Source organism: Strigops habroptila, chromosome 3 (genome assembly GCF_004027225.2).
Source record: "Strigops habroptila isolate Jane chromosome 3, bStrHab1.2.pri, whole genome shotgun sequence".
Lineage (NCBI taxonomy): Eukaryota > Metazoa > Chordata > Aves > Psittaciformes > Psittacidae > Strigops > Strigops habroptila.
Window position 1 is genome coordinate 37,471,975 of NC_044279.2, and position 16,423 is coordinate 37,488,397.

The 16,423-nt window shown below is 43.5% G+C and overlaps 2 protein-coding genes across 2 annotated transcripts in view; both read left to right on the forward strand.

Annotated features, from left to right (window-relative positions):
- Positions 1–2,787, forward strand: part of NUP107 (nucleoporin 107) — a 29,506-nt gene extending 26,719 nt beyond the window's left edge. The window contains exons 25-28 of the mRNA XM_030479647.1: positions 182–307; positions 997–1,110; positions 1,382–1,549; positions 2,456–2,787. Coding sequence (XP_030335507.1) covers positions 182–307; positions 997–1,110; positions 1,382–1,549; positions 2,456–2,563 — 516 coding nt within the window. The 3' untranslated portion in view covers positions 2,564–2,787. The remainder of the gene's footprint in view (positions 1–181; positions 308–996; positions 1,111–1,381; positions 1,550–2,455) is intronic.
- Positions 2,788–3,673: 886 nt separating this feature from the next.
- Positions 3,674–9,977, forward strand: SLC35E3 (solute carrier family 35 member E3). The gene is made up of 5 exons (XM_030479648.1): positions 3,674–4,150; positions 4,305–4,415; positions 5,906–6,064; positions 7,018–7,100; positions 7,557–9,977. The coding sequence occupies exons 1-5, from the start codon at positions 3,761–3,763 to the stop codon at positions 7,741–7,743; spliced, it is 930 nt and encodes a 309-aa protein (XP_030335508.1). The 5' UTR covers positions 3,674–3,760; the 3' UTR covers positions 7,744–9,977.
- The last annotated feature ends 6,446 nt before the right edge of the window (positions 9,978–16,423 follow it).

Here is a 16,423-nt window from a genome sequence, read left to right on the forward strand (position 1 = left end):
TAAGCTGTATTCCAAGTTATAACTTAGAGATAATGGTGGCTTTGCCTTGGTGGTGAAACTTTAAGCTTTGTCCGTTTGATTTAACTTCTGATTACTGGATGCACTATAGCTGTGCATTTAATAACTGGTTTGTAATTCTATGAGCCAAAAATGTCCCAACGCTGTTTTCAATGCAACCCAGGAAGCCCACGAAACCTTTAACGAATGGTTTAAACACATGAACTCGGCTCCACAGAAGCCTTCTTTGTTACCACAAGCAAGTTTCACTGAAAAAGTGGCCCATGAACATAAAGAAAAGAAGTATGAGGTAGGTAAAAATTCAAGTTGTTTGCTATAAACATTTACGTTCTTGCTTAGGAGGCAGTTTTAGTTTAGTGGCACAGAGTAGAAGACTCTTAATTCATATTGCTTAAGAACTCTATTATAAATTATTCTATTCTTATGTTGAAGGAGCATGAAACAGCAGAATAGTAGTGCCACTGCACAATAAATTGTCTATTTTACAGCTTTACATATAATATTGTAATGTAATAGTAAATATTCATTCTCATGTGTTGTCAGTGGTGTTAATAAATCTGAGTACTTGACTTATCCTATTAACTCTTTATTCTTGCACTTGTCACATTTTCTTTTCTAAAAGATGCTGCCATTCTGTTTCTTTTGGCAAAAGTTCTTTTTGCATGTCTGGCCAGTAGGAATACACTGTGTTCAGTTAGTACAAGTACTTGTTTTATAAGCGCAGCTGAATAAGTTGTTTAAAATTATCTTCCTCTAGTGGCTTTGCTTCTGAGCAACCTGCCTGACACTCTGGACAGGGAATTAAGCAAGGATGGAAATAGCTGTTAGCAGCAGGCTTTTAAATTCCAGCCACTGGCTGAAGATTCCAGTTTGAATTGGAGTTCTGCTGGCTGCTGCATGCTGGTTGAAGAGTCTGTGTTAAAATAGCCTTGGAAATTATCCTGTTCTGCAGTAGTTTATTTTTTGTTTCTTTGCCAGATGGATTATGGTATTTGGAAAGGCCTCTTGGATGCTCTTACAGCTGATGTGAAAGAGAAAATGTACAATGTATTGCTGTTTGTGGATGGAGGATGGATGGTTGATGTCAGAGAGGTAAAATGAATCTGTATATCATGGCACATGTTGCATTCAGCTGTACCTTTGTCACCTTTAGTTTGATGTGCTGCTCTTTAACTCACTCTGGCCTTGCTGTGACCAGTTGCGGATTGTTTCCCCTTCAGTTACTGTATAAATGAATCTGTCAGTCCAGCCTAGGCTCGTTAGTTCACTTTTTTGCCTCTGACGCTATTACGTACGTGGTTTTGCCAAGTTGCCTTTTAGAGGTGATGTTCATAATACTAATACGTTATTTTGCTGTGGTGAGGATGCCGAGGATGACCCTGAACGAATGCACCAGATGATTTTGCTGCGGAAGCTGTGCCTGCCCATGATGTGCTTTTTGCTGCACACGGTGTTACACAGTACGGGGCAGTACCAGGAGTGCCTGCGGCTGGCTGACATGGTCGCTTCTGAGCGACACAAGCTTTACACGGTGAGTTAGAGAGCTGCAGGCAGCTTGGCTCTGTGGGTTGCCTGTGGGAAAAGCTTCTATATGGAGAGGAAGATGCCATATGTTCCTTAGCATCAGAAGTTTCTTTATCTCTTCATTCACTGCAGTTGTAAAAGGTTTCCTGGTATCCTGACTTAAGGAATTAAGGAGTTAACTTTGAAACACTGAAGATGCCGCCAGTGTTTTGACAAGCAGCAATTCTGAGTTACTAATTTTTGATGAGTTTAATGGTTGGACTTGTGATCTTCAAGGTCCTTTCCAACCTAAATGATTCCGTGATTCTAAGTTGAATTGTAGAATTGTAATTGATTTTTTTCATTCCCATTACGTCTTACAACACTGTATAGGCAGGTTTTGGTTTGGAGCACTTGGTTTACCCCAAACCTTCTTTCCCTCCAAAAGCTTGAGAAACAGCCCCAAAAAACTCTATCACAAAAAAAACCCCAAAACCAAACCCAACCAAAACAAACCCCAACTAAAACTAAACCACAGCACACCCCACCCCCCCACCCCCCCACCCCCCCCCCAAAAAAAGCAAAACAAGGATTGGAAATCTGAGAAGAAACATCAAAGCTAAGAAAAATACTGTGACGTGTTCGCCTGGATGGGCTTAAGATCTCTGCCAGCAGTAACAGGGAAATTAAACTTGGCTGTTTACCAGTAATCTCTGTAGCAGTAATGAGACAGAGCTATCTTGAGACTGCCTTCAGGTTTGGGGTGCTGCTGCTAGTTCTTTACTAAATGCCTTTCTGAAATGTCTGATGTTCACGCTGTCTTAAATAGAAAGAAAAAAAATAGTAACTTAATGAGCTGTCATTTCGTTTGATACCGGTGCTTTTCATTGCGAATAAATGTAACTTCCTTATGGTTTCTTTTTATTATTCTTAGGTATTTTCAAAAGATGAACTCCGAAAACTTCTCCTGAAGCTGAGGGAATCTTCTCTGATGCTTCTGGACCAGGATCTTGATCCTTTGGGATATGAAATTCAGGCATAGGGTATCATGAGATACTTGCAAAAACTTCGGAACATGGACATTCTGGTTATTAAAAAAACCCCAACAAAACCATGACTTGACAAACTGGTCTGATCTTGGGGGGGGATGGGACCCAATCCTCAGATTTCAACTTGTAAAACTCTGATCAACTTCAGAGATGATGTTTCTTATACAACCTGTTTCATAATGGTTTTTTCTAATAAAAGTGCTTCACAAACAGAAAATGTTTGTTCATTCTAATATAAATGTCCTTGTATAAACATGGTCATTGTATGAATCTCCTTAACCTCTCTGCCATAACCAAAGAGCTGCCTGTGGACTGGAAACACCCCTTTGCAGGAGAAGAATGTGCAAGGGTGCAGGGAGAGAGGGTATGTGCAAAGTGCAAGTGAGACTGCCACAGGGCTCTGTGTGGGAAGCAGGGAAGAGGAAAGCAGACGGGGCTGGCAGAAAGGAAGAGCCAAAGTGGAAGGCTGCTGCCAGCCCTCATGAGGAGGGGAGGGTTGCTTCGGGGCTTCACTGTTGTTATGTATTCTGTGTAGTTGCTTAAAATGTTGATGTCATCCTCAAGCAGAGGAGAGGTGATAGCAGCTTGAGCCTCCTAAGTCTGAGATTTTGTAACTTTCTTTACAACCTCCTCCTGCCCGTTTACACGTTTAGCTGCTGCTCCCTTCACTGTAGAGCGCAGAGGATGCGGCGGCAGCGCAGTCAGGCAAGGGCTCCAGCTCCTGCCCCCAGTCTGTGCCTTCAGCCACTTGCCGAAGAAAGTGATTTGCGCTGTACCTGTACGCACCAGCCAATTTTTAGGCGTGTGCTTATAGAAACTCCCCCTGCGGTCGCTCAGCGGTGCTTGTCCCCTGGCGAGAGGGCGCGTTTCTGTCAGGGAGGGGGCAGCAGGACGGGAAAGGGGGGCTGTACCGGGGTGCTCCGGTGTCCCTCGGGCCTGCCGCACTTTCCCCTGTGCCTCCCGCTGCTGCCGGTGGGGCCTCGGCGCGTCCGGTCGCTCCCGCGGTCGGGCGGAGCCGCCGGCATCCGCAGCTCCGCCCCCGGGGCCGAGCCGGGGCGGGCGGCACCACCGGAAGGCGCGATCCCACGTGTCCCGGCGGAGGCGGGGGCTCGGTGCCGGTGCCGGGCGGAGCGCGGGCGGCCGGCGGGCTGCCTGAGCCGCTGGTGCCCGGCGCCCAGCGGGGGGACGCCATGGGCTGGCTGCCGGCGCAGGGCCGTCTGGCGGCGGGTCTGCTGGTGAACCTGGCCGCCTCCATCTGCATCGTGTTCCTGAACAAGTGGCTGTACGTGCGGCTGGGCTTCCCCAACCTCAGCCTCACCCTGGTGCACTTCGCCATCACCTGGCTCGGCCTTTACCTGTGCCAAGCGCTCGGCGCCTTCTCCCCTAAGAGCCTGCAGCCCTCGCAGGTGCTGCCTTTGGCGCTCAGCTTCTGCGGCTTCGTCGTCTTCACCAACCTCTCCCTGCAGAGCAACACCATCGGTACCTACCAGCTGGCCAAGGCCATGACCACGCCGGTCATCGTGGTCATACAGACCTTGGCTTACGGCAAGACCTTCCCTCTCCGTATCAAGCTCACCTTGGTGAGGAAAAGGCGGCGGTAAGGGGAATGGCTGCCCTCAGCGTCGCCTCAGGGCGGGCGGGCGGCGGGAAGGGGGGGGCGCGGGGGTCTGTCGCCGCCCTGAGGCGACACCTGAGGGGCAGCGGCTCTAACCCCGCCTGTCCCCGTCTCCACAGGTCCCCATCACGCTGGGCGTCTTCCTCAACTCCTACTACGACGTGAAGTTCAACGTCCTCGGGATGGCGTTCGCCACCATGGGCGTCCTGGTGACCTCCCTCTACCAAGTGGTGGGTAATGGCGGGAAGGGCAGGCGGGAGCGTTGTGGTGGCTGTGGGCTTCGAGGTGCTGCCCCTTTGGGTTAGGTCGCCTGTAAACGGCAGGTTGCCTTATGGGAAACTGTCCATAGTCTGTTATAAATATATAAAAATACTAAATTTTTTAATTGCTCAAGGAATTTGTACAATTTTAAGGTAAATAGTTTAAGGAATTGATAGCCCTCACTGCTAAAATTGGGGTGTCGACTTCAATGTGGCCATGAGCATATTTTCAAGGGGTGAAGATGGCTTTATCAGTAAAACTCTGTTTTTCTAAAGAGAACAGATTTACTCCTTGCTGAAGCCAGTGCCTTGTGTCTGAGCCTTTCCCTAGAAAGGGCATTTTCCACTCGTTCAGTTTATCCCGTGGTTTATCCCTCAACTATTTACATTTTATCAGCATCCTTCCTCAATTTTAACTATACACAGTCTAAGGTGGATTTGTAGAGTGTGAATTCATATATATGCACAGTATAACCTTTCTGGCTGGTTATGGCTGTAAAATAGGTATGTCCAAGGACTGCCTTAGCCCTTTCCCCTATAACATCATACTAAAGCTCAAGACCAGCTCATTATCAGCCGTGACTCTGTCTCCTGTCACGCTGATGTGATGCTCATCACGAATTTAAACATTAATTTCTTTGAAACAGGTGTACTGTGCTCCAAAAGAGGTGAGGCTTTTTGACCTGTAGTGTGCAAGATGATAAATAATGGTCTCTTGTCCTGTTTTGGGGCGGGAGGAGGAGAGAGATGCTGCCTAATAACCTTAAGTGATGGTGTGCGTGCTGGAGGAACAATAGTACCCGAGTGAAATTATTATGTATTTTTTCTTAAAAACTTAGCAAGTTTGTATGCTGGAATCCATGTTACCAATTAATGTGATTTATGAAGTATTAAACATTCTTCAGTGTGATACAAAGATGCATCTTTTTGGCTGCACCATCCCTCTTCATAACCACAGATAACCTAACATCTCGTAAAGCACACTACATTGAAAATCCAAGTTATAGTCAATTGAAATGAAATCCAGTAAATTTGGAACAAACTGGCAAAAGAAAGACAAACATTTACTGGTTTTGTTAGCTTGTGCATGGAGGAAAATGAGAAGAAAGGGGCAAAAGCAGATCTCTGCTCAGGCAAAGGTGCTTAGCTCCATCATAGACAGTCTGGAATTTGTCTTGAGGATAAAAGGGACCTGGTCTTTTTTTTCCCAGCTCTGCTACTTTTTTGGTTTTCCTCAAGAATAGCACTTTCTCACGTGGCTTTTGTGCTTGCAAGAGACAAAGACATGGGCCTCCAGTAGGCAAAGGCAGAAGATGATGCTCAACAACCTGTTCATGTAGTATTGTCCCTATGAGACCTGCTCTGTGCTAGTAGCCAGTTTGCTTTTGCTTGAGTTTTCAATTGATGATTTTGTTTTGTTTTTTTCCCTTGTGTGTAACAGCTTTCTCTTTTGGTTTTAGTGGGTAGGAGCTAAGCAGCATGAGTTGCAGGTAAACTCTATGCAGTTGCTGTACTATCAGGCACCAATGTCCTCAGCTATGTTGTTGTTCATCATACCCTTCTTTGAGCCAGTCTTTGGAGACGGGGGAATATTTGGGCCCTGGACGCTTTCTGCTGTGGTAAGGCTTTTATTGACTTTATTTAAATATAAATAATCATCGCTGATGTAGTTAAATTTGGCAGTCAGAACTGTTTCTTTGTGAAACAGATTTTTGTACAGTCATTGACTATGATGAGATGAGAGGGGCATGTGAAAGAATAAAAACACCCTTGTGTCCGCCCCACTTCCTCGCAGAGGAGTCTGTCTGACAATCGACTTATCTCCTTATTCTTGTTTCTGTTTAGAGGGCATCTGAGCAACAGGAAAATCTGACAAAATCCAGAAGCTTCCCCTAGTGTATTAAATTAAGGCTATGTAAGTGCCCTAGTTCCAGCTCTTACTGTCCACTCAGAAAAGAAATAAGCATGCTCACTTTGACACTCTCCACTCCTCTTCTGTGGAAGGATGCCAGTGTTGGTTGTTCTCTAGAATTGCTGGTTTATTTTCACCAAGGAGGCTATGATTTCTCTCTATCCTTCTGTCCAGCAAAGAGCCAATGGCACATTCATACCGCTGCTGATGGTGCTGCTCAGTGATGGGTCCTTTCTTGTAGCGCTGCGGTTTATGAATGGGATAGCAAGTATTCACAGGGATAAAATTGGATGTTTTTAAGAATAGTTTTTAGCGTGACCATAAGTAAGACCTTGTCTGAAAGGTAAAGCCTATGACCTCTGTGTGTATGAGTAGCCAGACTTGCCAAATCATTCTTCAAGTGATTTCTAAATTGCTGAGTGAAGGAGAAAAGGCTTGTGGTTCTATCAGTATATATTTATGGACATCATACCCTGAGCTACTTTTACACATCACCAGTGTCTGTGCTGATCTGAAGCTGTTCCTATTTTTGTTCTCCATATGTTTTTCTTGCCTGATATTTTGCATTTGGAAGTAAAGGCAACTAAATAAATAACGTGGAATGTATCTACAAATGGCCAAAAGCATGCCAGATTACTGACCGTGTCCGTTAATCCACAGATAATGGTACTGCTGTCTGGAGTAGTAGCCTTTATGGTAAACTTGTCCATTTACTGGATCATTGGAAATACGTCACCTGTCACGTATCCTTTGTGCCATTAGTTGTTTCTCCAGTTTCCAGATGAATTACGTTAGCATTCATTCGGGCTGATTTACTGTGGGAAAACTGTTTGGTCACCTGCCTGCTTTATCTTACATGGTGAAGCTAGAAAAGCATGTTCATGTTTCAGTGTATTTCACTTCTCTGTATAGATAATGGCGATTAACTTACTGATGTGACCTTCGCACCTACAAAGAGTATTTGCCCACACTTTGACTCCCTTGAGGAAGTGTTGGTGTGTCAGTTTGGCGTGTACAATGGGCAGATGGCTTTAGGTGGGGCTTAATTCTCAGAGCTGCAGAGACATGGGAAAGTTGCACGAGTTGGAGTCAGGGTGATATACCACTGCATGCTTTGAGTGTAATTAATGATGTTCCCAAGTGTTTCTTTTTACAAAAAACACTACTGCTATTTGCTATTATCCTTAACAGATCTCTAGGTATAACATGTTTGGACATTTCAAGTTCTGCATCACCCTCCTGGGAGGGTGCCTCTTATTTAAGGATCCACTGTCTGTTAATCAAGGCCTTGGAATTCTGTGCACGTTGTTGGGCATTTTAGCTTACACCCACTTCAAGCTCAGCGAGCAGGAAAGCAATAAGAGTAAATTGGCTCAGCGTCCATAAAGCAAGGCCTTCTGGAGCTTAATAACGTTGTGAAGGAGGACAAGTATTTAAATATACATTGATTCCAGAATGCAGAAAAGATGCCTCCTTCGTGTGGATCTGTGGTTTTCGTTTAACCACCAGGATTGTTATTCTGTAACAAACCCAAATGAAATGAGTTCTGTAAAATGCTGAGGTTTGCCACCTCAGTCCGTCCTGTCATTTTCATTCAATTTAAATGGTAAAAGAGAAAAAGGCACACTTCAAATTGCTGTGGAAATTGTACTGAGCTAATTATACTTTTTGCATACCAAATGAGATCATGATGGCTACAGTTATAATACAGAGGGAGAAAAAAAGAAAAGGAATTCTGTCTTTGTGATCATGCCAGTATTACTGTTGTGGAGAAACCTGGAGGCGCTTTTATGCAGATGTTCTGGTACGTAGTGATGCTTCCTCCTTTTTGTCTGGTGAGTGATGAAGAGGAAACAGACTTTGTTCAGTAGGTCTAAAAAGGACCACCAAGCTCATTCCTGTTCCTTGTATGCTTTCTTATCTATGCTTGGCTTAGACACATTGATAGATTTTGGCTGAGGAAACTAGATAAAATCACAGTTGGAGAGAGACCAGAGGAGACATTGGAAAACTTGAAGCCACAGGCCAACCTATAGAAAAGTAGGAAATTGGATCTAAACAGTTCATCTTAGATTTTTCTTTTGGTCTGTCAGGACACTAATGAAGTCATTCATGTTCTAGATAATTCTGTTACTGCTATTCAGTTTTCTCTGTGCCAAGCCCAAGGCTTTACATGAGCTCTTGTAAATGCTCATGAGCCTAATCAATTCCCTGATTTGGGGGGAATAATCAAGCACGTTGCAGCCTTTGCACACAGACACCCATGCGAAATGTGTTTTTGGAGAAATCTTCAGAATGGTCGTGCCATCTGCAGTGGACGTGAGGGCTGCCTGCTCTGTCTCCGCCTTCAGCCCCAGCTCACTGCCGCACCTTCCCCACGAGTTACTTGGGTGGGTTCTGCAGCTTGGCCCGTTGTCCTTGTTCCAGGGGCACCAGAACTGTATCAGAGCGAGTGAAGAGTGCGAGGTGGGATCTGCTCCTGCTCTAATTCAGGAATGCTCTGAAAATTATTTTATGACAGTATCAAGCACTGATTTTGACAAGGGGGAAGGAGGAAGTTGAGTGCTGTTCTATTTTAAAAGAGACAGAAAAAATAACAGCTTTCAGTAAATCTGGTGAGAACATACGTTCACTAGATTTGCAGGGTTAGAATTTATTTGCAGCATCTTACATTTTGAGGTTCATTTTATTTTCATCTACCTCTGGCAGATTTAAAGAGGGGAATTACGTGAACAAAACCAGGTATTTTAAGTTTTTCAACCACCGACAGAAATGATACTTAGCTCCTCTAGGCTTTTTACAATACAGGTAACAACTCTTTGTGTAGGAAAGAATACAGATCTTCTCAAGCCTGTAAATTATTTATTCTGTTACAGAGTTCTTGATTTAAGAAAAAGTTCTTTTTCCATATAACCTAAGTTTATACTGTAATACTTTGACATTTCAGGGTTAGAAATACCTGAATAATTTGACATCTTTACCAGCTGTGTCTTGGACATTGTACTGGTCCAAGGTTAATTTTTTGTATATGTTTTTATAAATCTGTATCATTAGTTTAAAAATACAGCCGGGACTACTGAAAGATGTGTTCATAAAGCCAATCTCCGGGTGCATATCCTTCAGTACGTACACCGAGAAGGCCATCTGCATTAATTTGTGCTGTGCACAAGTTCTTCTAAAATGTAGATAGACCACAAAGACTTACAGTTAGCAAACAACGGAATTAGAAGCCTGTGTGACAACAGTACTTGGGATGTAAATATGTAGAAAGTGCTAGAATGAACAAAGCAATCGTGTCTGAAACTATAAAAGAATCCTTAAGGAGGGAAGTGGATCTGCAAGAGAAAGTTACCGGTGTCATTATACATTATAAATGCAGTCTGTTGCTGGAGTGTGTAAGTTGTGGAGGTCACTTAAGTGACGTGATTCTTTTTCATACGTTCAAGGAGTCTCATTTGAGATTTACCTGTATCTAACAAATAAAGTCTCTTGAACTTTGTAATATGGTTCAAACTATGAAATCCAGGAGGCATGTGTAATCGTGGGATGAATAGATCTTTGTATGTATTGTTTCTTTGGATACCATGTGTAGGGTGGGAATAAATTTTTCAATCACTTGACTGGTATGTGCTTATTGCAGGGGAGAACAGTTGTTCTTGTCATTTTTCACCTTGTGCTTGCCTTGGGGGGGGTCTATGTATGTATAAGACAAAATGGTGCCACTTGGGTTTCTGTCCATATAACTATTTCAACGAATTTGCATGTTTTGGGGCTGAACTTATGCACTAATGGGGGAATTTTTAAATCCTGAGGTACACTTGGAGACTCATAAAAATTACTGATAACCTACCTAGTCGGAAACTTGCTCATTCTCATTTGTACTACATCACTTTAATAGGTTTAACTGCGAATTATGTGTACTTCACCCAGTTTTGGTTTTCCTGGAAGAGAAATCAGAGCCTTGGCAGCTTTAACAATATGTAGTCATCACCCTCTATGTGCCATACTGTCCAAACCCTGGTGTTTACTTTCTGCTTCTCATTCTACTTCATAGTCCACATATGACTAAGCAGTGGTAACAAGATGAACCTTGGTCCTTTTCTGCCATTGAGTGCTTTGCTGCTTATATTAGCATGCTCTGCTTCAGAAGCTGCCATTGATCTCGTTCCAGTGGAAAAGCTGGCATAGATACCAGCATGGCATTTAAAAATGAGAGAGATGATTCTGATTAAAATATGAGTGACGGGTGGTAAGTTATCTTTGCTAGCCTTGTCCCTGAAAACACTTCAGAACAACACACACGAGGTTTTCTTGCTTTCCGCAAAGGAATAGGAAGTATGCCTTCACTTACAAGATACTCCGTTCAAAGCTCTGTGTTACCTTTAACTTTGGTAACTCAGCAGATTTTGCATCTGGTTTTATAGGACTTGCTAAGTTCTTGCAGGCTTTGGGGGCACAGTGCCAGAGGAGTTTTCCTGTTGATGGGTGAGCAGCTTCTCTCTCAGGCTTAAGGCTGAAGGAGAGTGGTTTTCTGCTGTTACATGTATGAAAAGGAGGTTTGTCTTGCAGAAGTCTACCTTCAAGACAGAGCTGTGATTCAACGGGAATGTATCCTCCCTCTCTGCCTCATTTCATGAAATGAATACCTAGTGGTGGCCTGGGACTAAAAGCAACATTAAAGCCTGTTTGGGATACCCATCGTTTTTATTAAACCTTTTAAAAATTAGTGGTAGCCAATGCTGGTGAAGTATTAAGGTGAAAAAAAACTCATTCTTACAATGTCTCATGTAACAAGAGCTTCACAAGAATGTTTTATAACGTTTTGGAGCACAGCTAATGTCTAACCTGTGTCTAGTTTGTCACATCTTCTGCAAAATATGTCAAAAAGTAATGATGGATTTCATAACTGGCTGTATATATCGATGCAGTTTTGCTGCAGAGAAGGGGGTTGCTCTTGAGCAATACTGTGCTACCAAACACTGGCATACTGTTCATGTATTAGCAGTGATTTAGAGACATCTAGTCTGAAAGTCACCTATGTGCTTAGGAAAGGAAAAAGAGTGCTCCCCCTGATAGGCAAGAGAGCTTTTCATCTTCCTGCTTTTAACATCAAACAGGAGGCTGGCAGTTGAAGGGATTCAGAGAGCAGGCCTTAGTGTCCCTCAAATTGCCTTTCATAAAAAGGTTTTTCTCCCAAGATGGCTGTTTTGCTCCCAGTCATGGAGTTGATGTCTTCTCTGGATTTTAAAAGCAGCAGTTTGGACTGCGGACTTGCAGGTGTTTGCTTGTGCTATGGGCTGTTTCCTCTTAAAATGTTACATTGGCCATTCACAACCCAACATCCCTGTTTAATTAGAGAAAACGAAAAAAAGGAATGTTGAATAAATGAAAGGCAGGGTAGTAAAGACATGCTTTGTTTTGCACAGTTTCACTCATCTAACCGTAAAGATGCAGCTCTGTTTCTCTGCTGTTCTGATCATGTAGATGCACAAAAGCACGAGCTTTCTGCTCCATACAAATTCACCCTCTTCCTGCTGGTGCTCTCTCTGATCACGGTTTCAGCCTTCCATTTGACAGCTCAGTTGCTGCAAAGATGATTGGGATGTCAGCTGCAGAAGGTTATGAACATGAAGTGAAAAACCTATCAGCATGAGCTGATATAATCTTGGCTAATAAGAAATCCTATTCTAAGACACAGAGACATCTTACCAAAAAGACCTGTGCTAAGCAGCAGGGAGAGGTGTGGGTTTATCTCCAGGCAAGGGTTGCAGAGAATGCAAGAGTAGAATTGTATGGACTCTTGCTATGTTGCAGTAGTTGACAAATTTAGTTCAGTTTTTAAAAATATAACTTAAAATATAAATGCCATGCAAAAAAATCAATAGCTGGATTCAGAGAGCATAAAACCTTTGCCAGACTCGTCCCACAGCAATGCTTAACCTTCTTAAAAGAAGGGAGCTGCTGTTCCACCCCTCCTTTGCCCAGTGATGCTGGGCTTAGTGAAGGGGGGTTGTGTTCCCAAAGGCTGGCCTGCTTTTTTTCAACTCGATCAGTTGGTCCAATGAAAACATATTGCCCCTCCCTGCAGAGCTTGTCCCGCTGAACTTACTGGTTATGCTTTCATCCAACTGACTGGGATCATGCTCCTGTCTTCTTCTAGTAGCTGAAAGGTGTGATGGACCTCGGGGAGCAGAACATACTCCATCAATCACCTCCTGTAACTGCGGTGTGCAGCCAGCCCTGCTGCACAGGATCCAACCCAGCCCAAAGGACTGTAGTTACAATCAAGAACTAAAGAAGGGGAAAATGTGATCCCTTGTCATTATTTTAGTTGCAAGACAGTTACTAATCCTTTCAAATTTTAGTCTGGCATTTCCCTTTAGTAGGGACATAAGAAAGCTCTCTTTCCTATTTCAGTCGGCCCTTTCCGTACAAAGTGTCATTATGCTATATTTTAGGGAATTCTGGAATTGAGACACAAATAGTATCACTGCTCACAAATACATTGATGTCATGCAGTGTGGCTTTTTTTACCTAGGGACCCTTGACTGCCTTCCTTCCAATCCAGACAATAACTGTGTAAAATACAGGAGTCAGGTGAACCTGAATTAAGATGTAATTTGGCTGCTGAGGAGCTGCATGTGCCCTCTCAGCTGCACTAGCTCAGTATCCAACAGGCACAATATACTGCCTTTAGAATGGAAAGGCGGGAACAGACATGGACAGACTAAACGTAATGTAATGCAAGTCAATTACATATTTAGAAGCAAGTAGTAGGGATGATCCAAAGATTGCTGAAGGATTAGTGTTGCAAAAATATATTCTGATTTTTTAATGGCTCCACTGAAATATGAATACCAGCTTTTCATTTGAAGGCACCTGGTTCTATTTAAGGAGCTCCACGAAGTCCAGCATGGCCGTACAGGTAACCAGCACATGCGGGATGCACATGCGGGATGCACATGCAGGCTAGTGGTGTGTCAAAAAACAGCAGGATTATTTTTAGAACTGTAGATGGCTGTGACACATCCAGGAAATGCAGGGAGGAGATCTCTGGTTGAAGCACAGCATAAGAATGTAATTTTAAATGACCTTGGCACAGAAAACGGGTGTATTTTTTTACTTTCTTACAAAGCAGAGGCTAAGAAGCAACCTTGTCTAAAGGAGCTGTGTTCTGATCAAGTGAAGCACATGGAGTAATCGTGGTTACTGGGACCACAGAATGGAGGTGGCTGTGATGGTGGGGAGGGGGAGAAACAAAAGTGAGACAGTGGATTAAGAGACAACTGAGAGGAGTATACAGCACATATACATCTAGGCATGGTTTTAAATGTAAGGTCTAAGTTTAGATGCTTAACTCCACAATTAGGTGTCTGAATAGCAGAGACAGGTTTGTCAGTGTGAGCTTCTTCTCTTTCAATTGTACTTAATGGAGAAAGGCACGTGCTCAACATTTCCAGAAATAAGGCTGCATAGTTGGCAAGTTTGACATCCTTTTTGGTCTCCAACTAAATTAGAGATGCTGTTCTACAAAGAAACTGAGTCCTTGTTCTGCTTCCTTACTCTGTCCATAATGGTTTTAATCCTCTTTACTCTTTGGGGAAAAAGAAACCATTTGCACACTCTTCTGTCGCATAACTAACTCAAGTGATTGAGTATGTTTTGTTTTACAATACACTGGAGTTGCACATCAAAAACTTTGATTCAGATCTTGTAATTTATCTACATGTGCACATGCTGATTCCACCCAGGCTTCTGTCTCTGAGCTGAATGGAAAAAGCCGCTAGTATTACACATCATTAACTGTTGTGAAATGAAGCACTTCTCTCCAAGGGGTGGGAAGGCAACGTTAAGGTCTTCTGGGATCCAAAGTGGTTACTTTTTAAAGGCATTTCTTGTGGTGGTTAGTCAAAACCTGGTTTTCTATTAATCCAGTTGAGAAGAGAAACTGACAGTGGTGGTCAAAGCTCATTCAGGCAATTACGGTACATTTCTGAAAACACACAATCCTGCTTTTCTGAGTGGTAAGATAATTCTTCTGATCAGGATTAACAGTGCATCAATGTGTTTTAGCTATTGGCATTCCCCAGCAACCCACTTCTCCAGCTTTCCTTCAGGTGCATTTTGCATAAGATTTTGGTCTACAGGTAGGAGAAAAAAAAAGAGGGAGAGAGATGTAGATTTGTTTCCAAAGCAAGACTTTCCCGTAAAGGGTATTTTGATTCATGGAGAGCTTTGCCTTTATCACAGGTGGACATAAACCTTAATTCCAGACCCCTAAACCTACAGTCTCAGAGACACAGAGTGGACAGACACATGGGAGGCTGGCACTGAACTGCAGTTGCTCAGCACCCACAGTCAGTTGTTGTTACAGAACTAAATGCAAGCTTACAGAACCAGCTGTGCTTGGGTGTCATTCAAACCTCATCTGAAGAGAGAAATTGCAATACAGGTAGTTTGAAAATCAGAAACTTTGGGAAACTAGCAGATTTAGTGAAAGGCATGCTCTTAGCACACATGGCCAAGTCAGTGGAACAGCATGTTACAGCTCAAAGGAATGTGTCCTGCTCCTCCCCATGGACTCAGCTTTGGTCACTTACTTCTTCCCCTTGATCTCTCTGATCGGGGAGATTTATCTGACCCTCTGTTAGGCAGAATAGTTGTGGCCGGTGCAGGCAGCAAGCTGATGCCTTTCGGTGCAGGCAGGCAAGTCTCAGTGCGGGGACAAGGGGGAAGAGTGACACCACCCGGCTAGAACCAAGGGAAGGGGGGGGGGGGGGGGGGGGGCAGCTCTTTCAGTCGTCAGCTGTAACGTCCATCCGCCCAGCCTCTAAAGGTGGGTTTTGAAGGAGAAGGTTTCACACATAAGCAAAATGGCAAGAAAGCCCTATTTTTATGTACAGCTACCAACCTCTCAGCCAGAAGCCCTCAAAGAGTTTCACAAGCACTGCACAACATATTTATGTGCCTGTAGTCGTCTTGAAGTCTTTGGGAGACTGGCTGGCTCTGAGCCCCCAGTGGCTCATTTCCTGCCTCTGCAGCTTCCCCTGGACTGGCAATTCTATTTTCCTTGTCCCCTGTACAAAGGGAAGATCTTTGGAAGGTTTGTATGTTGGTCCTGTTTTTCAGTGTGCTCTATTTAGCTGAACCAGTCTGTGCTACATCAGCTGTTTCTGCCTCTGTGAAAACTGCCTTATTCATTTTGAGAGTCTATAATAATTCACAGGGTGCCACACAAATCAGAAATCACTGGAATATTGTTTTAAAAGGCTGGTTAATTTTCTAATCAGTTACATGTCCCTAAGCAAGCCAGGATTTTAAAATCTTGTAGTTAAGTATTCGGAAGGTTTTCATTGAAGTGTAAAAGAAAGATAAGCAGTTCCCTGATCTCTGGAATTTCCTTTTAAAAATTCATGTAAATCAATGCATACAAGGATATCTAAAGAATTTATTTTAGGATGTGACATCCTTATTGACTAATGAGATTTTACATTTTGGGGCTAGGAATGACTGAAATGAAAGAAACTGCTTGAAAAACTTTTCTGCAAAAGTGGCTTGACAGGATTGGGTTGTAGCAGAAGAAGCCAGAGACATTGGGCTCGAAAGAGGCACTGCTTGCATTGAAAACTGGAACCAAACCTAGTAAAAATGGAGAGCTGATATGCACATATAATGCACAGATAAAACCATAAAGTTTCCTTAGTTTTACTGCAGCTTGCATAAAATAGCCGTATGGTTGCACAAACCAAAAGGACTCAACTCTTACTCCATGTGCACAGGCTGGCAGTGATGTGGGACAGTACTGCTCCCCAGCTGCTTGTGGCTTCTCCTCTGCCACAGACAGTTGCCCCTTTCCTGTCTGTGTCAGCAAAGAGGAATGTGTGCCCAGGCTGTGGTATTCCCTGGATGCAATCACTGGAGTAAGTTTAACATGCCAGGCTGTGAACTGAACCCACTGTGATCTGGGTAGCGATCCCTCTGACTTACTGCACTGCAGGGCAATAACTTCTGCTAACAAAGTACCGTCAACAGCAGAGGGAAGTGATGTCTTGAGCTGGAGCAACTT

Excerpts from the sequence above, each read along its gene's own strand:
- SLC35E3 (XM_030479648.1), top strand. The coding sequence starts at position 3,761 with ATGGGCTGGCTGCCGGCGCAGGGCCGTCTGGCGGCGGGTCTGCTGGTG. Across the intron at positions 4,151-4,304 it reads TCCGTATCAAGCTCACCTTG|GTCCCCATCACGCTGGGCGT; the intron begins GTGAGGAAAAGG and ends CCGTCTCCACAG. Across the intron at positions 7,101-7,556 it reads GGAAATACGTCACCTGTCAC|GTATAACATGTTTGGACATT; the intron begins GTATCCTTTGTG and ends ACAGATCTCTAG.